The sequence below is a fragment of the Ictidomys tridecemlineatus genome, chromosome 5, assembly GCF_052094955.1.
Source record: "Ictidomys tridecemlineatus isolate mIctTri1 chromosome 5, mIctTri1.hap1, whole genome shotgun sequence".
Taxonomy (NCBI): domain Eukaryota; kingdom Metazoa; phylum Chordata; class Mammalia; order Rodentia; family Sciuridae; genus Ictidomys; species Ictidomys tridecemlineatus.
The window spans coordinates 36,552,091-36,578,034 of record NC_135481.1 but is presented as its reverse complement, the minus strand read 5'-3'; the positions used below and the strand labels follow the sequence as shown (position 1 = coordinate 36,578,034).

At 38.7% G+C, this 25,944-nt stretch overlaps 2 protein-coding genes across 2 annotated transcripts in view; one reads left to right on the top strand and one right to left on the bottom strand.

The window, feature by feature from the left end:
* Positions 1 to 970: 970 nt before the first annotated feature.
* Mfap1 (microfibril associated protein 1) lies at positions 971 to 14,312 on the bottom strand. The gene is made up of 9 exons (XM_005316499.4): positions 14,118 to 14,312; positions 9,360 to 9,579; positions 8,216 to 8,345; positions 7,460 to 7,647; positions 6,537 to 6,645; positions 6,278 to 6,438; positions 4,433 to 4,592; positions 1,753 to 1,842; positions 971 to 1,647 (listed from the first exon to the last, which is right to left on the bottom strand). The coding sequence occupies exons 1-9, from the start codon at positions 14,194 to 14,196 to the stop codon at positions 1,465 to 1,467; spliced, it is 1,320 nt and encodes a 439-aa protein (XP_005316556.1). The 5' UTR covers positions 14,197 to 14,312; the 3' UTR covers positions 971 to 1,464.
* Positions 14,313 to 14,423: 111 nt separating this feature from the next.
* Wdr76 (WD repeat domain 76) overlaps positions 14,424 to 25,944 on the top strand; it is a 48,012-nt gene continuing 36,491 nt past the window's right edge. Inside the window, exons 1-3 of the mRNA XM_005316500.5 lie at positions 14,424 to 16,349; positions 16,894 to 17,289; positions 24,197 to 24,289. Coding sequence (XP_005316557.2) covers positions 16,287 to 16,349; positions 16,894 to 17,289; positions 24,197 to 24,289 — 552 coding nt within the window. The 5' untranslated portion in view covers positions 14,424 to 16,286. The remainder of the gene's footprint in view (positions 16,350 to 16,893; positions 17,290 to 24,196; positions 24,290 to 25,944) is intronic.

The window sequence follows — 25,944 nt, the reverse complement described above, 5'->3', positions numbered from 1 at the left end:
GTTTTCTCAACTGTAAATACTACCTTATAGGCTGTTGTAAAATCTTTGACTGGTTCCTGCCTCAGAGTGGACACACAAGTGGCAACTGTGCTTTCCCAAAAGAATTTCAAGGCCCTTTTTCATTTTGGTTCTAGGACAGTTTACCAGGGATTGAACCCAGGGGCACTAAACCATTGAGCCACATCCTTAGCCCATTTTTTAATATTTTATTTAGAGGCAGGGTTTAATTTGCTGGCTTTGAATTCATGATCATCCTGCCTCAGCCTGAGCAGAGTAATTCTTCCAGTGAGGCATTTTAAGAATGTGAAAAGATCTTTTTTTTTTTTTTTGAGATGAGGTTCCCACTATGATGCCTAGGGGGTTCAAGCAATCTTCCTTACTGGCCTTAGCCTCCTTAGTAACAGACCACAGGCCTGCAGCCCTGTACCTGGCTCAGTCTGCCTTTATTGTGGTGTTGGGGATTAAGCCCAGGGCTTCACACATGCTAGGTAAGTGTTCTGCCACTGAGGTACACATCCCCATGCCCTTCGTCATTTTTTTTTTTTTAATTTTTCCACTGGTAAAATTTCATTTCTTAAACCCTCAGAATTCTTGGTACTTTGCTAAGCTCATGGCAATTAGTATGATGGATGGTCCTGGATTGCTACTCAGGATTGCTCCCCACCCTCCAAAGAACAAGATGATAGTAGGTATTTGGACTCAATAAGACACATGCCCTATTTCATGAGTTAATTTTTGTTCTATGTACAGCTGTAGTTCAGAGGAAGGAAAATCAAATATCTGTGTTTACACATGAATAAATCTGGATGCTACTGAATACCTAATCCTAGATCTGAGTTTGTTTCTGAGGTTAAAGGGGATGATCAAACTAAAATATCCTCTGCTTGACAATTCCCTGCTTTTATTTTAGTTAATAGGTAGTTAATACTTGTTAGTTTGCATATTTTATTCTCCAGTATTATGCTAAAAATTCTGGGGTATATCTTTTATTTCTTGACATACACAAAAGGATAAAAAGTATATTCATTTAGAAAAGTTGCCTTCAACCAAAAATGCAAAACAGGTTTCAATGAGCTTAGATTTCCTGGTATAGTACTCCTAACCCTAAGGTAGAAGTATTGCATTTTCCATTTAATACACCCACATTTCTGACACAAGCTAAGTGGATGGATGGAAGAAAACTGAATACTCCCAAGTAAATATGGGAAGCCACAGCAGAGACACCTAAGATTTCTCAGAAACTGTTAAGTGGGCAGCTTCTATTCCTACCTGGATAGTGCTTTTCTGTGGGTTTCTTAGTCTTAAGTCCAAACCTCACAAAGCACCTTCAAGGACTGGACTACCCAGTAATAGGTAAGTCCAGTAAGGTGGATATAAGAACCACGTAATAATGGTAAAATAATGTCAAGGACCAGATGCTGAGACATCTCCTTGCGTCCCACAGTTAGAATAAATAGTTGAATCCTAGGTTGTTTTCCGCTTCTTTGCAGATGGTCGCTCAAACACATCTCGTACTCCAGCTGCCTTTTGTTTAAAGAACTTTGTATTCTGGGCACTCTCTTGGCCCCATGCTGAGTCAAAGGAGGTGGTATCTTGATCCACAAGGTGGGTATATTTGGTACGACCAGAACGTCCAAAGTTTTTGACCTAAGGGAAGGATTGATGATGAGTTATATCACTGAACACTTAAGACCCAGCTCCAGCCCTCAGTACATTACTTTTTCTTTTTATGTTGACAAAGAGTCCCCATACCTGCATGACTTTAGGAAGAATGGTTTTGTTGAAATGATCCTCCAGGGTTGGTGCACTAAAATCTCTCTTGTATACTTCCTCATCCTCATCCTATAAAAAAAGAATATCAGTGTTACGATTTTATTTCCCATACAAACACACAAATTTATTAAGTTATGCAACAAAGAAACAAAGGAAATAGGGTATTGAGCTTTTCTTCAAGAGATTCCTATTTGAGAAGATGATATTCTATTTTCTATTATGTTGTTTCTCCTTCCTAAGTGTAGACACTTATTGAAGGTTGGCCTAGTCTCTGCACTTATTTACTCATGACTTCTACTCTATAGGTCTCTTAGATCCTCAATCCTAAAATTCTAGTCTTCCCCCTCCCCACAATACCAGAGAAACTGTACTGAGGATGAGCTACATCCTCAGTTATTTTCATTTTGAGACAGGGTCTTGCTAAGTTGCTAAGGCCAATTTTTTTTTTTTTGGGGGGTGGTGGTGTACTGAGTATTGAATTCAGGGACATTTAACCACTGAGCCACATCCCCAGCCCTATTTTGTATTTTATTTAGAGACAGGGTCTCACTGAGTTGCTTAGCACCTCGCTAAACTGCTGAGGCTGGCTTTGAACTTTCAATTCTCCTGCTTCAGTTTCTGGATCTGCTGGTATTGTTGATATTTGGCATAGCACCCAGCCAATCGAACAGTTTTTGTGCCAGGTATGGTGGTGCATCACCTGTAATCCTAGCAACTTGGGAGGCTGAGGCAGGAGGATTGCAAGTTTAAGGCTAGCCTGGGAAATTCAGACCATTTAAAAAAAAAAAGGGCTGGGGATGTAGCTTGGTGTGCTTGTCTAGCAGGTATAAGATCCTGGGTTCAATCCCAAGTACCACAAAGAACAAAACAAAATAACCCAATTTTTATGAGATCTACTTCCTTCTTAGGCTTGAAAAAATCCCTCATTTAATCCCAGAAGCCATTTTAATTTCACTTCTTGTCCAGATAAGAAGAGTCAGTATTCAAATATGTGAAAAGACTGTCGTGTTTTTTTAGCCAACAATGTATTGCTTCTTAAAAAAGTTTGATGATGATGATGATATGATGATTATTTTGAGTACTGGGGACTGAACCCAGGGGTGCTTTACCACTAAGCTACACTGCCAACTCCCACCTACCCTTTTAAAAATATTGAGATAGGATTTCCTCTAGTAGCTGAGGCTGGCTTCAAACTTGAGATCCTCCTGCTTCACCCTCATGTGTGCTAGGATTATAGGCGTGGTGACTTGATAATTAAAGCTGCTGACTGCTTAAGCAAAACTACTTTCTTACTTTGAAACAATACAAGAAATAATTTATCATCACTAGTGACAAGAAAACTACCTGTGCTTAAAAATTGAGGTTTTGATACATGGAACTTAGTTTTTAAAATTTTTTTATTTTTTTGGTACTGAGGATTTGATCCCAGGGGTACACAACCATTAAGTCACATCCCCAGCTATTTTTTTATATTTTGTTTAGAGACAGTGCCTTGTTAAGTTGCTGATGCTGGCTTCGAACTTCCTGCCTTTGCTTAATATAGGTGTGTACCACTATGCCTGGTAAATAAGCTAGTTTTATGATACATACTCCTTTAACATTAGGAAATAATTTAACAAACCATATACTATCAAAAGTAATAAATGCAATCAATTATTTCATTGCCTTTTCTGCTTTTCCTTTGTAAGAAATTATCACTGGTACTAATTCAAATAATTTTTTAAAAGTCCACGTCACTTTACACAGCATTAACAAAAGTGCTTTTTTGACCTTGGTTTTTATATGAAGAACAATGATAATGACATTCAACATAAGGGTCAGATAATTAACCATTAACAGGCCACCTTCTGTCAGCTCAGAATGAAGTGAACTAAACAAACGGCCACCCAAGTATGAACTAATATATAGCTATTTACAGACTCTGATTTTTATATGATCCAAGCTTCTCATTTGGCTATGAAATGAGAAGGGTGCTTAACCACTGAGCCACAACCCCAGCCCCTTTTATATTTTATTTAGAGACAGGGTCTTACTACGTTGCTTAGAGCCTTGCCAAGCTGCTGGGCTGCAATCCTCTTGCCTCATCCTCCCAAATTGCTGGGATTACAGCTATGCACCACCACACCTGGCTGAAATAATGATTTTTAAGTGGTTTGGGGAACTTAATTATTTTAGTATCTATATAGATCCCTTTCTTTTCATTTTCTTAATTATTCTATTATATCATTTCCTTTTTCTGGGAGCTGAGGCCAAAACAGAACAGATGCTGCTGCTGTTTCTACAAACCCAATGCTTTGGGTCTGGGGATGTGGCTCAAGCGGTAGTGCACTCGCCTGGCATGAGTGCAGCCCAGGTTCGATCCTTAGCACCACATACAAACAAAGATGTTGTGTCTGCCGATAACTAAAAAATAAATATTAAAATTCTCTCTCTCTCTCTCTCTCTCAAAAACAAAAACAAAAAACAAAAAACAAAAACAAACAAAAAAAAACCCCAATGCTTTTCTCTGGATTTATATCCTTCTCAGGCAAAAAGCAAATGAGAAGGTTGACTGCTAGAAATAGAAATAACATTTCAGGACAGTTTTTTCTCCATCTAGAGGAAAAAAGGATTCTGAATTATTCTTATTGCTCAATTTTCTGATACCCATTTCACTTACCATGAAGAAGGCACCCCGGTGATAGTACTTCTGTAAAAACTTGTATTTGCCTTTAACAGCTTTGTTGGTGATGACTTTGCCATTTGCCCGAAGCTCAGCTCGCCTCTCTTCCTCAGTCAGGTTTCGCATGCGTTCAATTTCTGCTTTCTCCTTTTCAAGCCTGTTAAGGTAGCAAAACTATTTATTAGTATTTATCTAGTGTTAGAGTGGTTAGGTTCTACCTTGCCACATGGTGTCCTGCATGACCCGGGTACTCTGCAGAGTCCACTCAGCAAGAAAGCTCTCACCAAATAACCACTAAGCCACATCCCCAGCTCTTATTTGTATTTTATTTAGAGACAGGTCTCACTGAATTGCTTACTACCTGGTCATTGCCAAGGCTGGCTTTGAACTTGTGATCCTCTTACCTCAGCCTCCTGAGCCACTGGGATTTCAGGCATGAGCCACCATGCCTGGCTCTTAAAGTCTTATTTTGAGATAGGATTTCACCAAGTTAGGTGAGTGGCAGTGGCACAGGCTCAACAAACCTTAATGACTAGTTCTCTTCCTCTATCAATTTACCCAAATATTTATTTCCATTCTTCCTACTCAAAGCTAGTTGAAAAGAAAAATTATCAAAAATTACTTAAAAGGTCTAGAATGAATTAAAGTTCTTCCCACAGAGCCAACAAAAGTTACTTCTAATGGTGGCTCTGGTAAATGGGGCACCTTCTATAAGGGGTGCTGTTGAAGTTAGGAGGAAGAGAAAATGCTGGGCAGATAGGGAAATGGACCCCTGGGTGACTTCCTGGGCAGCAGAGCAAAAACAGAAGCTGCAGTTTTTTAATTTTTTTGTTTTGTACCGGGGGATTGAACTTGGGCATTCAACCACTAAGCCACATCCCCAGGCCTATTTTGTATTTTATTTAGAGACAGGGTCTCACTGAGTTGCTTAGCTCCTTGCTTTTGCTGAGGATGGCTTTGAATGGATGATTCTTCTGCCTCAGCCTCCCAAGCTGCTGGGATTACAGGTGTGTGCCACTTTTGCCCAGTGAAACAGTAGGTTTTTGCTCAGAAACTTGCATAAGGTTATTTTTAAATCAGGACATATATGACCTGGAGTCCACAGCCTCACCAAAGAAGGAAAAATGTGTTATCGATATTTGATTGGATTAAAGATTGCAGGAATGCCTAGTGGACACTGAGAGCCTTATGCAGGGATTAGGCATAGGGCTGACTTCCTTAAACCTATAGATCTATATAAGCCCATAGATAATAGCCATCCCATTGACATCCCTCTCTTGGAACTCCTCCCTTTTGGGGAGTTTTGCTTTCTATTTACTGTAATAAATCCTGTTATTTTGCTAAAAAAAAACAAAAAACAAAACAAAACACAAACCCTCCCCCCCAAAAAAACTCAACCAAGAATGGGGCTCAGGATGTAGCTCAGTAAAGGGAGCCCCTTGCTCAACATGCTTAAGGCCCTGGGTTCAATCTCCAGGGTCACAAAACAACAAAAAACCAAACCAAAATCCAGGTGTGGTGGCACACATCTACAGTTCCAACTTGGGAGGCTGAGGAGGAAGATCACAAGCTTCAGACCAGCCTCGGCACATAAGTGAGGCCCTAACCAACTTAGTGAGACTTTGTCTCAAAATAAAAAATAAAAAGGGCTGGGGATGTGACTTAGTGGTAAAGCCCCTCTGGGTTTAATCCCCAATACTGAATACAGACAAACAAAGAAACCAAGCAGCAAACCAAACCCATCCCAAGAATGGAAACCATAGTAGGTGACAGGCCTCTGAGCTACAATACTGGTACTAGAAAACCTGTTCCATCAGCAGCATTACCAATCCCATTACTCACGCTTCTCTGTCTTCTCTGTCCCTCTTGATTCTTTTTAGCTCTCGAACTTTCCATGCCTCATATTCCTCTTCATCATTTTCATCGTCAGTGTTGAGTGCATCCAGTGCAGCCAGGGAACGCTTATTCTCCTCCAGCTCTTTCTTGGTCTCCTCTTCTACAATCTGGATAAGGAAAAAAATTCAGATATGCACTTCCTTATCCTCAGACAAACCTAATTACACCACTCTTTGCACTCAATCCTCACAACCACTCCCAGTACCTTGAGGGTGTACTTTCGCCTCTCTTCAGCCATGCGCTTTGCTTCCTGCTCCAGCTCTTTCTGTTTCAATGCTTCAGCCTCCCGTTCTTGAACTGTCACTCGGTCCTTCCTGCATCATAGAGGTCCTGTTAATTGCCCAAAGTCCTTAGAATGGATCTCTTTGTTCCTCTCAATCTAGTCCCATCCAAATCCGACAAAGCCAAATAATCTTTGGCTCTATTATTTGCAAACTGTCAAAAATAGAGGAGTTCTCACAGATCTTTAGTTCACCAAAATTATGTTCATTCTTGAGGTTTGCCTAGATAATAAGAAGCCTGCTGGATTATAAGTAATAGAATTTCTAGCCATTAGGAAATAGAAATTTTTGAGAGAGAGAGAGAGAGAGAGAGAGAGAGAGAGAGAGAGAGAGAGAGAGAGAGAGAGAATGAATTATCTTTGTTTGTATGTGGTGCTGAGGATCAAACCCGAGCCGCACGCATGCCAGGCGAGCGCGCTACCATTTGAGCCACCCCACAGCCACAAATAGGAATTTTTTAAAAAAAATATTTTTAGTTGTAGATGGTCACAATACTTTTATTTATGTGTTTTTATGTGGTGCTGAGGATCAAACCCAGTTCCTCACATGTGCAAGGCAAGTGCTCTGCCAGAGCTACAACCTCAGCCCAGAATTTGTTATTTAAGCTTAATTTCATGCTCAAAATATACACCCTTGAGCAGACAAGTGCTCCTTAACTGGAAAGAGAGATATGAAAACAAACAGGCTTCCTGCTATACCATACTACTCCTCAATATCTACACCCTGGGCACTGGCCTAAATGCTTAGTACTTAGATTTGGACAAACATGGGATAGAAATGAGGCTTTCACTGTCAGACCTAGAAAGAAGTAACTATGTAAATTCCGACCTGTTTTTGAGATACTTACTTTCGAATGAAGACTGGCTTAAGGCGAGGCTCCATCTCATCTTCACTGTCTGTGTACTCTTCATACTCTGACTCTGATTCTGACTCCTCCCCAGAACGTCCTTCATCTTCTACCTCCATGACTTCCATTTCCTCATTTTTTCTCTCCTGTGCTCGTTGACGCATCATTCCACGGCGCCTCTCTATTTCCTATCAAAGCATACATCTAAGCTTGTTATTCAAATGGTCTGTACTCTACAATGGCTTTTTTTTTTCTTCTTTTTTTTTTTGGTGCTGGGGATTGAACCCAGGGTCTTGCACATGCTAAGCACAAGCTCTACTTCTAGGCTACACTCCTGAGATAGCTTTTTATTTTTGTCTCATCAAGTTCAACAAATTCTAAGTAAACGAAATTTAGAACCACTTTATTTTCAATTTTATCTCTAATAAAGAGGAAACACTATCACAATTCTGCCAAAAGCAGTCATCTTGGCTTTATGGCCTCAGCAAATGAATACTGTCACTGGACATGGTAGCACATGCCTGCAACCCTAGCATCTTGGGAGGCTGAGGCATGAGGATCACAAGTTAGAGACCAACCTCAGCAACTTAATAAAACCCTGTCTCAGATTAAAAAATAAAAAGGACTAAGGATATAGCTCAGTGGTAAAGTACCTCTGGGTTCAATTCCCACTACTAAAAAAAGAAAAAAAATAGGATCTTCCCACCAATTTTTCTTCTGCTCAGGAAAAAAACCTCCCATTTCTCTTTACCACACCTCATCATCAATTTCTTCCTCCTCTTCTTCACTGGTATCTTCTCGTTCCATGCGCCAAGCATCTCCTTCTACTTCTGAGTCACTTTCTCCTACTACTTCAGGTTCTACTATTTTCCGATGTCGGGCCAATCTGAAAAACAGGATCTCCAAGTGTATGACCAATGTCACAAAAATAGGAAAATCCACCACATTTTCTTACAACCTGATTTGCCTTCATTAATACGAATGTCTTTGAGATGTAACAACTGAGGTAGAGATTAAAGAAACTATACCAGAATGTCAGAGCAAATAGTCAAGTTGGGCCTAAAACACTAAATGTGTTCAGACACCATTTTGGGGGCACAACAGCAAACTCACATGGCACAGAGGAACATTTTCAATAACTCAAGTAGTTTACACTTTCAACATTAAATCATACTATATTATTTTCAATGACATACTATTTTAGTGAAACAATTTTTGATGGTTGCTGTGACAAATTCCTGAGACAATATGAACAGTGAGAGTTCAGGACCTATGGCCTCTGTAAGGTAATTCGTCAATCAATACACAACATACAAATCCCCTCACTGGGAGGCTCTCTTTCTAACATGAGATCACTTCTTAAGTCTTTTTTCCTACTTTATCATGTCATTTCCCCTCACTGGGGAATAAGTAGGTGGATACAACCAATTTCTCAAGTTTTATAAAACATCTTCATGATAAAAAGACTCCCTTTAAAGAACAAACAATTGTCTCTCTATTCTTTGAGGAGTTGGGATGAAATCCAAGACCTCTTCCATGCTAGGTAAGCCGTCTACTATAGAGAAATCTCTGGAGCCTCTTGGTATCTTTTCTATTTCCTTAATGAGTTAATTAAGATCCTTAGGCTAGAAGTTACCTGCTGTTTTCTGAAGCTGCCACTTACTGGATGTGTATCTTTCATCATATTATTCTCCTAACTCCTTTGTGCTTCACTTTTCTCATTTGTAAAATAACGACAGCCTCATAAGGTTATTGTATGGATTATAAGAATTAGTAAATATAATCTACTTAGAACAGCATAATTGGCACATATAAATATTATTCAACTATTAGGTATTAGTGATGTTATTAATTATCCTGCAGAGGTTCAGATCCAGGGAAGAATAACCTTAGTCATTACCTTTCTTCCACATCTTCACTAATACGGTTCTGTAAACGCCGCAGCCGGGGATCACTAGATGAATCCTCCTCTTGTTCCTCCGGTTCTGCTTCTTGTTCTTTGGCTTTCTTAATGAATTGAAATTCTTCATCCTCCTCATCTGAAGACTCCATAGGGGCATAGTCTGGCCTCTTTCCAGATACATAACGTTTTACCTTTACCTTCTCCATTGAAATCTCACCTGGGCAAGAGAGATAACATAATAAGTTAACATAATAAGTCAGTAATCTTTCCCAATGTTCTTCAGCCCTTGGCCTCTGCAGGTAGCGCCTGAATTTCTGGTAGACAAGGGTTTAAGCAGAAGAAGAGAACCATTACCCAATCTCCTATTCATCTAATGGTGCTTTCCAACAAAGGCCAACTCATGGGAAAGCATTTTTGTGATTACTCTCATGATAATGAAGCTTACCTTGGGTACAATTAAGTGAAGGAAGGTGAGCAGTGAACCAGTAGAAAAAAAACTCCACTCCCACCATAAATTCATGCTACTCCATTTCAGCTATAACCTTAAACAAATTATTGTAACAGTGCCCAGGATATAGTCAGGATGATAAGTAGGAACTTATAAAACTAAAATATTGGTTGGACATTCTTTTAATTTCCTTTGGAATTTCCACGACAGCCTTTATAAAAGATTGCCACATAACCTAAAATTCTAATATTTTTTATTTCCACCTTCTTTCCTTTAGCTTTTGTGCCATCAAAACTGTAAGAGTAACTTCTTTTACACATACAAACAATTGCAGTGAACAGAAAGAGTGAAAACTAACCAACTTCTTTTATAAGATAAGCAAATCCTAATAACCAAAGGAAACTCTAGGTGAGTTTCACTTACATACAAAAATATTCTCTCCCCAAATCCTTACAACACACACAAAAACCCAAAACTCGAAATCATCCTGACCTAATAGGAGTAAACCTAGGATTTCAAGAATGGCTTAACTTTAGAAAAGTAGTGGGGGAAAAAGGAGAAATATGCTATTTTTTTTTAAGTCACATAATGATTTTTTTTTCCTTGTACTGAGGATTAAAGCTAGCTCTACCAATGAGTTACATCTCCAGCCCTTTTTATTTTCAGGAAGGATCTTACTAAGTTGCCTCAAACTTGCAATCCTCCTACCTCAGCCTCCTTAGTCACTGGGATTATAGGCATGAGACTGGAGAGATCTGTTTCTTAAATGAACAAACAGTGAGCATCCTTATGTTGTACCCATTATACTTTATAGTTAACCCTGTATTATGATTCTAACTTGGACAATAATAAATACATAAATGATAAGGACTGAAAAGGAAAAAACTACCGTAATTTCCAAGCTATCATTGTCTCTGAAAAAATACAAAATAACAAGTCGAGCTAAACAATTCAGGAAGCTGGTTGTAGTAGAGCACATCTATAATTCCAGTGGCTGGGGAGGCTGAGGCAGGAGGATCTTGAGTTCAAAACCAGCCTCAGGGGGCTGGGATTGTGGCACAGTGGTAGAGTGCTCGCCTTGCAAGACCATGGGTTTGATTCTCAGCACCATATAAAAATAAATAAGTGAAATAAAGGTATTGTGTTGAACTACACTAAAAAAAAAAAAAAACCAACAAAACCTAGCCTCAGCAATTTAGCAAGGTACCAAGCAACTCAGCAAGACCTTGTTTCTAAATAAAATATAAAATAGATATAAAATAGAACTGGGGATGAGTTCAATCTCCGGTACCAAAAACCAAGCCAAAACAAAAACAAAAAACCTGTATGTATATAAAAATAAGTGAATGGGGCAGCTGGGGTTGTGCCTCAGTGGTAAAGTACTTGCCTAGCATGTGTGAGGCACTGGATTTGATTCTCAGCATCACATATAAATAAATAAAATAAAGATCCATTAACAACTAAAATAAACAAACAAACAAACAAACAAATAAACAAACAAGAAAAAGTGTTGGGTCCGGGGATATAGCTTAGTTGGAAGAGTGCTTGCCTTGCATGCACAAGGCCCTGGTTTCAATCCCCAGCACCGCCCCCCCCAGCACACACACAGTGTATTTATGTATAACTATGTATAGTTAGAAAATATTGTTTAAAATACCATTTACATCGGCAACTACTCAATACCAAGAAATAAATTCAACAAGTAAAATAATGCCTTTAGGAGGAAAAGTATAATTTTATTCAAAGATATAAAAGCTCTAAATAATGTAAATCAATGGAAGGGTAACTGATGTGATACAGCAATCTGTGTATGGGGTAAAATTGGGAGTTCATAACCCACTTGAATCAAACTGTGAAATATGATATATTAAGAACTATGTAATGTTTTGAACGACCAACAATAAAAAAAAAAAAATAAAAGCTCTAAATAAATGGAGAAATATATCATGTTCAAGGATGAGAAGATCGTAACTATGCCTGAATTATCCTATAAATGTATAATCTATAATTTTAATGCAATTCCATTAAAAGTTGCCCCAGGCTGTTTCTAAAATCATATAGAAGGATAGGAGGCCGAAAAGAACTAAGATAATTCTGATGAAGAATAAAATAGAGGGGGTAAAGGAGGAGGTGGTTTGTACCAAAGAGCAAGGCTTAAAGTTATAGTAAATTAGGGACTTGGGATGTAGTGAAATGGTAGGGTGCTTGCCTAATATGCATGAAGTCCTGGGTTTAGTTCCTAACACCATTACCTGCCCCCCCACCATGGTAGTCAGGTTTATAACAAATTAGAATAAAAACTTTCTAAAAAAAGTAATCAGGTGTATTCTGGAGGCTGAGGTACGATTAATTGATCCCAGGAGTTTAAGACCAGCCTGGAAGCTGGGCACAGTAGCGTATGCCTGAAATCCTAGCAGCTTGGGAGGCTGAGACAAGAGGATCACAAGTTTTAGGCCAGGCTCAGAAATGTAATGAGGCCCTAAACAACTCAGCAAGACCCTGTCTCAAAATAAGAAAATAAAAGGCTAGGCAGTAGGGCTGAGGCTATAGCTCAGTGGCAGAGCGCTTGCCTTGCATGTGTGAGACAATGGGTTTGAGTCTCAGCACCACACAAAAATAAATAAATAAGATAAAGGAATGCAGTCCATATACAACTGCAAAAAAAAAAAAAAAAGGCTGGGCAGGTAGCTCAGTGGTAAGTGCCTTGGATTCAATGCCCACTACAAAGAAATAAAAAAATAAAAAAAAAAGAAAGAAAGATCCCATACAATGAAGTATGGATGGATGTCTAGGAAATAAAAACTATGAAGTTCTTATAATTTACTTTGGAGAACAATTGGTTACAGATAGTAAAGTTCCTCCCTAAGGAAATTTTTACATAAATGTATCACAAAGCCAGGCATGGTATGGCTCAGTCTTGTAATCCAGTGGTAAATTTAAGGGGTTGAGGCAGGAGAATCATGAGTTCAAAGTCATCCTCAGAAATTTAGAAGGTGCTAAACAACTCACTGAGACCTTTCTCTAAACAAAATACAAAAAAGGGCTGGGGATGTGGCTCAGTAGTTAAGTGCCTCTGAGTTCAATCCCCAGTACCAAAAAAAAAAAAGGTATCCAATAGATACATTTAAGAATGACAACTGGGGGCTGGGATTGTGGCTCAGTGGCAGAGCGATCATCTAGCATGTGCAAGGCCCTCAGAGCCATATAAAAATAAATAAATAAAATAAAGGTATTGTGTGCAACTACTTCTAGAAAAAAAAAAGAGTGACAACTGGGGCTGGGGTTGTAGCTCAGTGGTAGAGCACTTGCATAACATATGTGAGGCATTGGGTTTGATTCTTAACACCCCATATAAATAAAGACCCATTGACAACAACAACAACAAAGAAAGATGACAACTGCAGGCTTCTGCAATAAAAGGAAAAACAATATGGCAACAACTAACTACTAACTACCCATCAGGAGGGAATAAATTGTGGTTTATTTATTTATTTAATGGAATTTAAAAGCAGTTAAAATGAATGAAATTGATATTTATTAAAATATTCTCAAAAGTCATGTTGAGTTAAAGAAAGAAAAAAATGGTGTAGTTCTGTGGTAGAGCATCTGACTGTCATGCAGAAGGCCTGGGTTTAATGAACAGCATCCCCCCACCACCACCAAATAGGCAAGTTGCACAAAGTTTGATACAGGATATTTAAAGAATAAGGAAAAAAAATAATATTCTTTCCCGACATTTTTACTGAAAAAACTTTGGTCCTTCCTACATCTGCACTTATTGAAATCATACCCGTTCTTTAAGGATCAAATTAAATGACACTGTCTTCAAGAAGCTTTTCTTGATTACCCCAATCTGCTGGGCATGTACCTCTTTTTTCATGTCTTATATGCACTAGAATATGAATGACTTAAAGTTGGGGCACTACCTTACACAACTTTCTATTCGAAGACACGGTTCCTGGCCTGAACGAAGTTATGGTCTTCTAGGGGAAGATAGACACGTAAATAACTACAATACTTGATAAGAGTTATCAAAGCAGCCTAAACAGACTGCTATGTAAGAAATTTATGGAGGCCAATAGAATAGAGGGGTGCTTGCCCTACGAGAGCAGACAGGTCACAAGAACAAAATATGATGCAAAGTAGATCTCCTCCTCAACCCAGACAACGCGAACGGGTGCGACTTTAGTGTGGAAAGGCAGAAGAAATGAGGCCAGCGGGGTTCGGGTGGCCAGCCGGGGGAGTTTTGGAGGATGCCGAGGCTGGGAGAGGTAAAATCTGACTGGGAGAGGGGTGAGCACAGTTACCTTTCTCATTGCGAACGGGGACGGCCCCAGCCGTAGACTGAATGGGCGGTTGCTTCATGAGTGCGCTTGGGACCGACATGTTGATTGCAGCGGTGTTGATTTATAAGCAGCGAACACTCAAAACGAACAGCTAAACTACTTCCCACCTAGGTACGCCCGGCACGACAGCACGACTGATAGAAACTACTTTTACGTCAGAGCTAGGTAAACCGGAAATGTGTTACGAGAGGATTGTGGGATTTTGGAGGACTTCTGAGCGCAGGCCGCTTAAAAATTCTGTTATTGCGCATGTCCTTAGGCGCCCCTCCCCCGTCCCCACCGCTCCTCCAGTCCCCCACCTCTCCGTGCCTTCCGGGTCCTCAACCTTGCAGAATTTGGAATCCCCTTCTGGTGGGAAGTTGCTTCCTTTGGATTTGGCTGTAGGGCAAGGAAGTTTCGTTCTTTTTGGTCTGGGAATTGAATGCAAGGGCGTTCTACCACTAAGCTACATGTCCAACCCTTTTTATTTTTTATTTTGAGACAGGGTGCCGCTAAATTGCTGAGGATGTTATTGAACTGGCGATCCTCCTGTCTCTGCCTCTAGAATCCCTGGGATTATAGGCGTGCGCCGTCGGGTTCGGCCAGATAGCCGTGAACGAGAAACTGAGGAGATAACGAGTTGTTATTTGTCTAGATTGTTGAACACGCAGAAGAATTGGTTTAATCTGTCCATTGGATGGGGATTCTGGAAACTGCGTATTAAAATCCATTCTTGGCTGGATTTCCAAAGTAATTAAGTGCTTATTTTAACTGTATTTAGGCTCTGAAAAGAGTATGGACTATTGTTAAAGTCCAAGAAAACTGAGTTTTATTTAGGAAGTTTTAAAGAACTTTTAGAATAATAACAAGCAACTCCAATTTACAGCTGAGCTGTGTAAAACAAATTGACTTATTGGAAGTCATAACACGCTTCACCTTAGGAAGGGCTTTATAATTACCATGTTTGGGGAGAGAAGGGTTAGCGTGAGCAGAATCTTTGAAGTCCAGAAATAGTACGGTATATATGGGTCACTGAAAGTTTGGTTTATCAGTAATTTTTGAGTCAAGAGAAAATTCCATGCATACGAGGTCATGGAAGATCTTGAAGATGCAACAAATATGATTAACTTTCAAATTATTTTAAAGCTTACATTTTAAAGCTGGGCCCTGATTGGGAAAAGAAATTAAGTCGGCACCGAGCATGGTGTGCCCTGCCTGTAATCCCAGTGATTGGAGAGAATGAAGCTGGAGGATTTCAAGTCAGCCTCAGAAATTTAGTGAGACCCTTTCTCAAAAAATAAAAAGGGCTGGGGATGTAACTCAGTGGTGCCCCTCAGGTCAGTCTCAGTACCTCTGTCACCAAATTGGCAAGTGTCAAGCAAAGAACAGTAGTGATTCAATTAATGAACCAAGGAAGCAGTTTGGGGAGAGATAGAGACATAAAGAGTAGACATAATTTTGAAAAGATTTATTTTGGGGACGATAGAGCACTCCTATAATCCCAACTATTTGGGAGGCTGAAGTAAGAGGATTTAAATTTTGTGGCCAGGGGTGCTTCCTTTCCTAGGAAGAAGATATAATAAAGGAACATCATTTTTGGTAGTGGAGTTACAAGGAAGCAATGGCCTAGGTAAAGCCTGCATTGCATATTAATTTTTATTTCCTTTGCCCTCCGTTCCATATGGCACCTACGTACGTCTTAACTTTTCCCAGACTCACGTCGCAGGGCAGTAGTTTTTCCCTTAGGAGAAGCGCCAGTGTTTTTCTTTCTTTTGTTTTTTTTTTTTTTTTTTTTAGTTGTAGGTGGACACAATACCTTTATTTTATTTATTTATTTTTACGTGGTGCTGAGGATAGAACCCAGGGCCTCACACGTGCAAGGCAAATGCTCTACGGCCCAGCCCCAGCCCCGCGCCAGTGTTTTTCAGAGCGAAACCCCAGTACCACAGACACCTGAATCACAGGGTCCAGGGTAAAAACGTGGATTGGGGAGGTTCTCCCGCTGCTGCTAGGTCAGCGGAGCGGGGCTCCTCTTCCCGGGGCTCAAATCCGGGCTGGGCTGCCCCTCCCTCTAGAACTCCCCCAGGGCCCGCCCACCCGGGCTCCCGCGCAGTCTTGGCGGGAAGACGTCAGCTGCTAAGCCGTAGAAAGATGTCGTGGTTAAGCGCGGAGGCCGAGGAGAAGGCTTGCTCCAGACAGCGTAACCAGGTGAAGGTGAGAAGCGGTCTGACGGTTTTCTGTTTCTCCTGTCTTAGTCTTTGGGATTTGCTGGGCACCGTTGCCTGGCACCCGGGATAAGCGAGGATCTCTGTCCTGGTTTTCTGTGGAAAATAGGCCTTCAGTGCCAGAACAACAGGAAGGCTGTTGTCAACAATCCTAGAAATAATGACAGGATGGGATCTGGGACCTCCTTTTCGCATGCCCCCAGCATTTGCTTTAGCAACTTTATTAAGTTACTGTGAAGCTGACAGTTGGAGTAGTCCCTTAAGTTACAAACGCTAGTCATTATTTATTGCTTTGGTAAGCTCCTATGGAAAAAAAATTTGCTCAATAAAACTCAGTAATTTCATTCAAGCTAATGAATTATGAATAGAGATTTTGGAGGCGGGGAAGAAGTTTCCTTACAAGCTATCAGTTTGAATTATGTTGTCATTATGAAATGGAGGTTAGATTTGTTAACGGAGATTAGTTGGGATCTTGTAAGAAAAGGCAGAGGACTTGGGTTTCTAATACTGTTTTCCTTTATTGACTTGAATAGGTGAATGAATATAAAGAAAATCAAAACGTCGTTCACGTATCTCTGAGACCAGAACAGACTACAGTTCTAGGAAAAACAGCTAAGGTTTATCTTGCTCCCTTTTCACTCACTAATTACAAGTTAGGTCAATTTAAGTGCCCCAAATCCCTATTAGAAAAGAATTCTAATGATGCAGTGATGTGTAAGAAGTTTAAGAAGACTCAACTAAAGAAAACTTGCAAAAAAAAATTAATTCCAAAAATGAAAGCCATATCTTCCAAGGCAGAATCTACTCTGCAAAAATCATCCTTAGATATTCATGCTGAAAGTAACAAACTAGAACACAAGAACAGTTCAGATGCTGTGATTTGCAACGTTGATATGGAAAGCAGTGATGAAGATACCACACCTGGCCTGGTAAGAATTTAATTAGTAGTTCTAATTTTTCTTGGCTGTTTTGAAATTTGAAGTTCTATAAGGTCATCAAAGGCCTTAAGTGCAATAAAATTATTTTATCATTTAATGTGTTTAGTGGAAATTTTGTGTTTTAAATATTTATCAGATAACCTCCTTGGATTAATTTTAGTTCCCTTTTTTTCCTCTCAGTTTATTGTATATATTTTTGAGCTTACTCATACTTGATCATGCCTTGCTAACCTTTACTTTTTTTAAATTTTATTTTTTAGTTGTAGTTGGACACAATACCTTTATTTTATTATTTATATTTATGTGGTACTGAGGATCAAACCCAGGTCCTTGCAAGTGCTAAGTGAGTGCTCTACTGCTGAGCCATATCCCCAGCCTTAACCTTTACATATTTATGCATGGTTTACCAGAAGTTTTCAGCCTGTGGGACAAACGAAATTGACCTTTGATGTTAGAGTAGGAAAACAATCATTAATTGATTGCATTTCTTTTAAAAACAAAAGGAGACAAATGAAGGAAAGTTAACACAAAAGAGAAATACTCATTAGTTCTGTTAAATGGTTGGAGTCAATTTAAGGAATCTAATTTTTTTTTTTTCCTGAATATCCTTTTTTTAAAAAATTTTTTTTAAATTAGCTTCACATGATAGGAATCTAATTCTTTTGTCTTCTGCCTAGGCAGTATTTTTTTTTTTTTTTTTAAATTTTAAGTAGTTTTTCCCTTAGGAGAAGTGACAGTGTTTTTCAAAGCGGAAACCCCAGTACTACAGACATCTGAATCACGGGGTCCAGGGTAAAAACATGGATTGGGTGGTTCTCCTGGCTTTCTGAGTGGCAACTTCAGGCAGGACAAGATAAACCATGCCACATGACAAAAAGTTGATGGAACTAGAGCAACAGAAAATGAAGCTAGGGAAAGAGAGACATGATAATTGAAAAGTTTTTGTTATGAAATAGGCATTTGTTTTATGCATTATTGTCCCATAGGTAAGAATCCAGACCCATGTGGGACAGTAAAAGGGTAAATCATAAGTGCATGGAAATAGTGGTTGGGAGCCTAGTTTCTAGGCGTGTCAACTTCTAAGAAATCTTGTTCCTTTAAGCCAATAACCTCCCTAATGAGAAGATTGGATAAATCAGTGGTTCTCATAATTTAGCCAGTATCAGAATTACCTGGAGAGGGTCCGCATGGTGGCTCACTCCTGTACTCCCAGTTACTTTAATCCCAGTGACTCTAGAGGTTGAGGCTAGGAGGAAAGTAGGATCTCAAATTCAAGGCCAGCCTTGGCAATTTAGAAAGAAAAAGGCTGGGAATATAGCACAGTTGTAGAGCATTGGATTTAGGTGGAGCATAGAATTTGCATTTTTAATGTGGTTTCCTGGAGACTTTGGTGCTGTTGGTCCATGCTGTTAGTCTGGAATGGAGCTTTGAGAAGCACTGGTCAGAATCTTTTTGGCCTCTTAGAGTGTAAGATTACATGTGTAAGAAGTTAATATAAAATGGATTTAATTTGATGTGAGAAAATATGATCAGCAGGAGGGAGATAGTCAAGCAGAACCATAAATGCATAGAATACATTTTTCTTAGGACAAACTAAATTATAACATTTTAAATAGGACATTTTATTATTTTCTCTTCCATTTTTTTTTTTTTTGGTAACCTGGGATTGAACTCAGGGGCACTTGATCCCTGAGCCACATCCCCAGCTTTATTTTGTATTTTATTTAGAGACAGGGTCTCACTGAGTTGCTTAGCACCTTGTTTTTTTGTTGAGGCTGGCTTTGAACTCATGACTCAGCCTCCCCAGCGGCTAGGATTACAGGAGTGTGGGTGCACCACTGGGCCTGGCGTGTTCTCTTCCTTTTTTAAAAATGTACTTGAAAAAAAAAATTTTTTTTTTTTAATATATGGATGGACCTTAATTTTATTCATTTATTTATACATGGTGCTCAGAATTGAACCCAGTGCCTCACACATGCTAGGCAAGTGCTCTACCACTGAGCCACAACCCCAGCTCCTTAAATTTTTGTTTTAGTTGTTGGTGGGTTGTGTGTGTGAGTTGTGTTGTTTTGTGGTCATGAGGATTGAACCCAGGGCCTTGTGCATACTGGACAAGCATTTTACCACCAAGCTGCATCCCCAGGCCTTCTTTTTCATTATCTTTTCTCTTTTGCAGGGATGGGATTGAACCTAGGTTCTTGTGCCTGCTAGACCAGCATTCTATCATTGAGTTATAATCCCCCACACTTATTAACTTTTTAGAGTAATATGACTAAGAGTTTGTGGTTCCATGCTTTAGGAACAGTATTTAGTTTATAAGCTTATTTTTTTCCCCAAATGAAGGAAGACTTTGCTGCATTACAGATAAGAGCCTTGCCTTGCAAGTATAAGATTTTATTCTATTTTTTGGGAAATTTTCTAAATTTTATTTCCCAACTCTTCTGTTAAATATTTTATAAATTATTTCTTAGCAGTTGATTTTTTTTTTTAATTTTGAGGCAACAAAAAGAAAATAAAATTTTTGAGATAATTTTTGGCTTATAGAAGAGTTGCAAAGATAGTTTTGGGGAGATCCTGAATATTTTTCATCCAGCTTACAAATATCTTACTTAACCTTGATACAATATTGTTAAATAGAGTTTGGATTTCACCAGTTTTTCCAGTCATATTTTTTCCTGTTGACCACCCATGCCAGGATCACACAGGATTTAGATAGTGTATCTCTGTAGTTTCCTCCACTATGTAACACTTTCTCAATCTTTCATGTCTTTAATATTCAAAGAGTACTGGACAGTTATTTTAAATATTTTCCTTCAATTTTGGTTTGTTTGACATTTTCTCATGATTAAAGGTTTTGTGTTACTGGGAATGGTCTCAGAAGCAAATGTGTTCTCAGTGCATCACATCTGGGTTTACAATAGTCCCTTCTTTTCTGGGGAAGATATATATTCCAAGACCCAGTGGATGCCTGAAATAATGGATGTTGCCAAACCTTGTGTATACTATTGTAGGGCCCCATATCTGTGGTTTTACTTTCCACAGTTTTACTTTCTGAAGTTTCACTTATTTATGGTAAACAAGAAGGGTGAGTATAATAAAATATTTGTAGAGAGACTGAGAGAGACAGGCTACATTCACATAGTTTACCATATGATATCATTTATAATTCTGTTTCATTAAAATAATTTCTTATTAGCTTCTTATTGTGCCTAATTTATTCATCATCATAACTGGGGATTGAACCTAAGGCCTTGATTATGCTAGACAAATATTCTTCCACTTAGTCACATTTCCATCCCTTTTTAAGTTTTATTTTTGAGATGGGGTCTTGCTAGATTGCCCGGGTTGGTCTTGAACTGGTAATCCTCCTGCTTCAGCCTCTTGAGTAGCTGGGATTACAGGTATGTGTTACCATACTCGGCCTCAGAAAGTATTATTGTACTGTTCTTACCCATGATGTATTTTTTTCTTTTCATACTGAGAACTTTAAACTTTTCACAGAAAAGAAGCACCATACGGCTTCTTTGTCATATCCAAATTGCCAGCATCACTGCTCTTGTGTCTTGGGGCCATTAAGTAAAATAAGGATTGCTTGAACACAAGCACTATAATATTGCTGCAGTTGATCTCATAACCCAGATAGCTACTAACAGGTGGGTAGCATATACAGTTTGAATATGCTAGACAGAGGGACACTGGGCAGAATGGAACAGAACTGAGGTTTCAGACATACAACTTAAAACTTAAAAATTGTTTATTTCTGGGTATGTTTGGTGGCTTAAGCCTATAATCTCAGTGACTCAGATGTCTTAGGCAGGAGAAATGCAAGTTCAAGGTCAGCAGGGGCAATTTAGTGAGATCCTGTCTTAAAGAAAAAGAAAGGACTGGGGATATAGCTCAGTGGTAGAGCATCCCTGGGTTCAATTCCCAATACTGCAAAGAAAAATAAATAAAAAATAATTTTCTTTCTGGAATGTCCATTTGCTACTTTTGAACCATGGTTGACTTCAAGTAACAAACTGTGGGAAGTAAAATTTTGGGTAGGAGGGTACAACTGTATTTGATGGTGGTGTTTTTCTTTAAGATGGCATTTTTAAAGGCAGTGGTAAATAGAACCTTTCCAATTTCGTCTTTGCTGTCAATGTTATTTTGCATATATATATATATATATATATATATATATATTTTTTTTTTTAACCAGGGATTGAACCCAGGTGTGCTTAACCACAAGCCACACCCCCAACCCTCTTTTATATTTTATTAGAAACAGGCTCTTACTGAGTTGCTTAGGGCCTTGCTGAGTTGCTGAGGCTGGCTTTGAATTCATGATCCTCCTGCCTCGACCTCCCAAGTCACTAGGATTACAGGCATGTGCCACCACGCCTGGCTATTTTGCATGTATGTGAGAAGAATATTTTGGTCAGTAATACATGCACATATTGATGTAAGAAAAATTCACATGTACACACAGCAAAAATCAAATAGCTGGCAATTTTCTGACACACACCTTTCTGTCTGTTTTTGTTCAACAACAAATGGCACTTTCAACCTTTTTAGCTTTTTTCTCCCCCAATGTAGCTGTTAACTTATATGGAAAATTAAGCTTTGCTTAAAAATAAAGGATTTATTTCACTTATACCAATATTACACACACACACTTTTCCTTTCTATACTTTTATTAGCTTTAATCCAGTTTTATCTGTGTTGTAAGACTTCTCAATATAAATCAAAGATCTTCTCTACTTCTGGTACTGGAGATTAAACCCAGGGGTGCTTTACCACTAAATTACATTCCCAGCCCCCTCCTCCTTTTTTAAAGATGGGGTCCCATTTTAAAAAAGGCTGTTCTCAAACCTGACATCCTTCTGCTTCAGCCTCCAAAATTGCTGGGATTATAGATGTGCACCACCATTCCTGCTTGAAGAAGATTCTTTCTTTTTTTGTGACAGGATTTTACTATGTTGTCCAAGCTGGTCTTGAACTCCTGGGCTCAAGTGTTCCTCCTGCCACAACCTCCTAAGGAAGTGGGTTAATATGTCTAAGCCACTGTGTTGGGCTCAAAATCAAAGATTTCTGAAGTTTTCTTTTAAATATATTTTTTAGATGTCGATGGACCTTTATTTTATTCATTTATTTATATGTGGTGCTCAGAATCTAACCTAGTGCCTCATACATGCTAGGCAGATGCCCTACTACTGAGCCACAACCCCAGTCCCTGAAGTCTTGATTTTATTGTTTTTCTTCACAAAATATGATCATTCTCTCTTTTTTTTTGGTGGCACTGTGATTGAATCCAGGCTCGCTCTACCACTGAGCTAGATCCCTAACCCTTTTATTTATTTATTTTTGAGACAGGATCTTGCTTAATTGACTAGTCTGGCCTCGAACTTGTGATCCTCCTGCCTCGAATAGCTGGAATTATATGTGTGTGACACTGCTTCTGGCCTGCACAAAATTCTCTTAGTGCTCTCCATCATCTTATTCCATTCAGAACCATTTTATTCAATGGTAAAGGCCTACCATTTACCATTTTCTTTTGAATTTTCATCTTTTATTGCATCTGTGCTGGAACTTATGTCCCTTTGATCCATGTTTCTCTCTCTCTTGGCTTATTCTTTCATTTTGGTGAAGTGCAACTTATAGTAGCTTCCTGAAAAAAGGGATATGAAAAATCGTTAGCTCTATTCAAATGATGACTTAATTGGAGTTATGATCATAAGTTGAAAATAATTTAATCTTTCCAGTAGAACTTTTTTTTTTTTTTTTTCCTGGTGCTGCAGATCAAACTCAGGGACTCATACATGCTAAATGTGCATTCTTTCACTGAATTACAGCCCCAGGCCCTGGTTTTTCATTAGTTTTTCTTTTTTGGGAGGGGTACTGGGGATTGAACCCAAGGGCACTTAACTACTGAGCCATATCCCCAGCCCTTTTTAATATTTTATTTAGAGACAGGGTATCCCTGAGTTGATTAGGGCCTTGCTAAGTTACTGAGGCTGGCTTTGAACTTGAAATCCTCCTGCCTCAGCTTCCTGAGCCTCTGAGATTACGAGCATGCACCACCATGCCTGGCCATCCTTAGCTTTTTTTTTTTTTTAATTTATTTTTTAGTTGTAGATGGACACAGTATCTTTATTTTTATGTGGTGCTGAGGATTGAACCCAGTGCCTCGCATGTGTGAGAGTGCTCTACCACTGAGCTATAGTCCCAGCCGCCGTTCTTAGCATTTTTAATGTATTATTGTCTTATAGCTTTTTCTTTTTTTCTTTTATTTTTATATGGTGCGAAGACCGAACCCAGTGTCTCACATATGCAAGGCAAGCACTCTGCCACTGAGCTACAGCCACAGCCCCTATGGCTTTTTCTTAATCTTGAGAAGTTAGTGCCTCTCTGAGTCTTGATTGTTATTTTTTCCTCTAAAAACTTTTAGGATCTTATCTCACTTTCATATTTATTTCAGTGTTGTATTTGTGGGTTTTTAGGAGGAGATAGCAACAAATGCATTTATTCATTCTGTGTTTAATAGGAATCATTTGTTTAATAAACATAACTTTTAGTTGGGCATGGTGGTGCACACCTGTAATTCCAGTGGCTTGGGAGGCTGGGGGAGGAGGATCACAAGTTCAGATCTAGCTTTTGAACTTGATTTCTGATATCAGATCGCTTCGTATTCAGTTGGGAATACATGCAAATACTTTGTGATTATCCCAAATTCAGACTCTCTCAGTATTCAATGCAGCAAAGATTATGTGCTATTTGGTAAGACATTATCAAATGAATAGAGGGGGTACAATTTGAAAGAAGGTACACATGTAGACAATGAAAGACCTGGTTTCATGAGGTGTTTTTGCTTTAAATGATTATGTAAAATAACATTATTTTTGGTGTAATTTTATAGGATGATTTTTCAGGATTGTCACCATATGAAAGGAAGAGACTCAAGAACATATCAGAAAATGCAAACTTTTTTGCTTCTCTTCAGTTGTCTGAGGTTTGTGTGAAGTTTCTAATTAAAACTAAAATGCCATTCTTCCTGCCAGTAGGTCAATGAAATACTTGTAGTACAGTTTTCATAGTGTCAAATGAAGGAAGACACAATTCAGTAGGTTTTATATAAGGACTGTTGTTTAAAATTTTTTATTTTTGTAGTAATTTTTTGTTGTAGATGGACACGATACCTTTATTTTTGTCCTTCCTTCCTTCCTTCCTTTTTTGTGCTGGGGATTGAACCCAGGGCTTTGTGCATGTGAGGCAAGCACTCTACCAACTGAGCTATATCCCCAGTCCCCTATTTTACTTATTTATTTATTTAAAATATTTTTTTTAGATGTTGATGGACCTTTATTTTATTAATTTATTTATATGTGGTGCTAAGAATTGAACCCAGTGCTAAGCAATTGAACCCACACATGCTAAGCAAGCGCTTTACTACTGAGCTACAACCCCAGCCCCAATATGTGCCTGTTAAGAAACCTTTGCAAAGCACTTTGGAAAATACACTAACCCAAAGGTTCCCAGTCGAGTATAGCGTTCAGTTCATGTAAAGAAAATAGATATTGGGCTGGTTGTGGCTCAGCGGTAAAGCGCTCGCCTAGCATGCCCGAGGTCCTGGGTTCAATCCTCAACACCACGTAAAAATAAAATAAACAATATAAAGGTATTGTGTCTAACCAAAAATAAATAAATAAATAAATATATACACACACATATATATAAAAGAACATAGATAATGAATCTTTTATACATCATGTTCTAATTCATGTTAATAGAATGAGATTACCATATTTCATTGATTTTAAGTATATCTTTTCACATTTTAGTATTTTTTAAATTGGTATCTTAAAACTATAATTGGCAGTCCCCCCTCAGTATTGGTGATACATAAAATAATGATATCATTATTGGTTGTCTTACATTCAAAGAAACAGTAAGTTATAAATGGTTATTTTAACTAAAGATAAAGAAGAAGTAGGAGTGGTGGGTTAAAGGATGTGTGATGTAGGAGTGAGGGGACAAGTTTTTTTTTTTTAATTTTTCTTTAATTGTTAAAAGACCTTTATTTATTATTTTACATGGTGCTGAGAATTGAACCCAGTGCCTCACACATGCCAGGCAAGTGCGCTACCACTGAGCCACAGCCCCAGCCCCACAAGTTTTGCTTTTTTATTTATTTTAAAAATATTTTGGGCTGGGGTTGTGGCTCAGCGGTAGAGTGCTCGCCTAGCATGTGCAAGGGTCTTGGGTTCGATCCTCAGCACCACATAAAAATAAGTAAAGATATTGTATCCATCTACAACTAAAATATATTTAAAAAATATTTTTAGTTGTGGATGGACACAATCACTTTATTTTATTTGTTTATATTCTTTTTTTAAAAATATTTATTTTTCAGTTTTAGATGGACACAGTATCTTTATTTTATTTTTATGTGGTGCCGAGAATTGAACCCAGTGCCTTACACACGCTAGGCGAGCGCGTTACCACTTGACCAACATCCCCAGCCCCTTGTTTGTATTCTTAATATGGTGCTGAGGATCAAACCCAGTGCCTCACGCGGCTAGGCAAGTGCTCTGTCACTGAGCCAAAACTCCAGCCCTATTTTTTTTTTTTTTTTAAGTGGTAGCATTGAACCCAGGGACTCTTGCA

Bases quoted from the DNA above. Each gene is read 5' to 3' on its own strand.
- Mfap1 (XM_005316499.4), bottom strand. From the start codon at position 14,196: ATGTCGGTCCCAAGCGCACTCATGAAGCAACCGCCCATTCAGTCTACG. The intron at 9,580-14,117 runs GTAACTGTGCTC...TCTCTTGCCCAG, and splicing joins CCCCGTTCGCAATGAGAAAG to GTGAGATTTCAATGGAGAAG. The intron at 8,346-9,359 runs GTAATGACTAAG...CCTGTTTTTCAG, and splicing joins AGTGAAGATGTGGAAGAAAG to ATTGGCCCGACATCGGAAAA.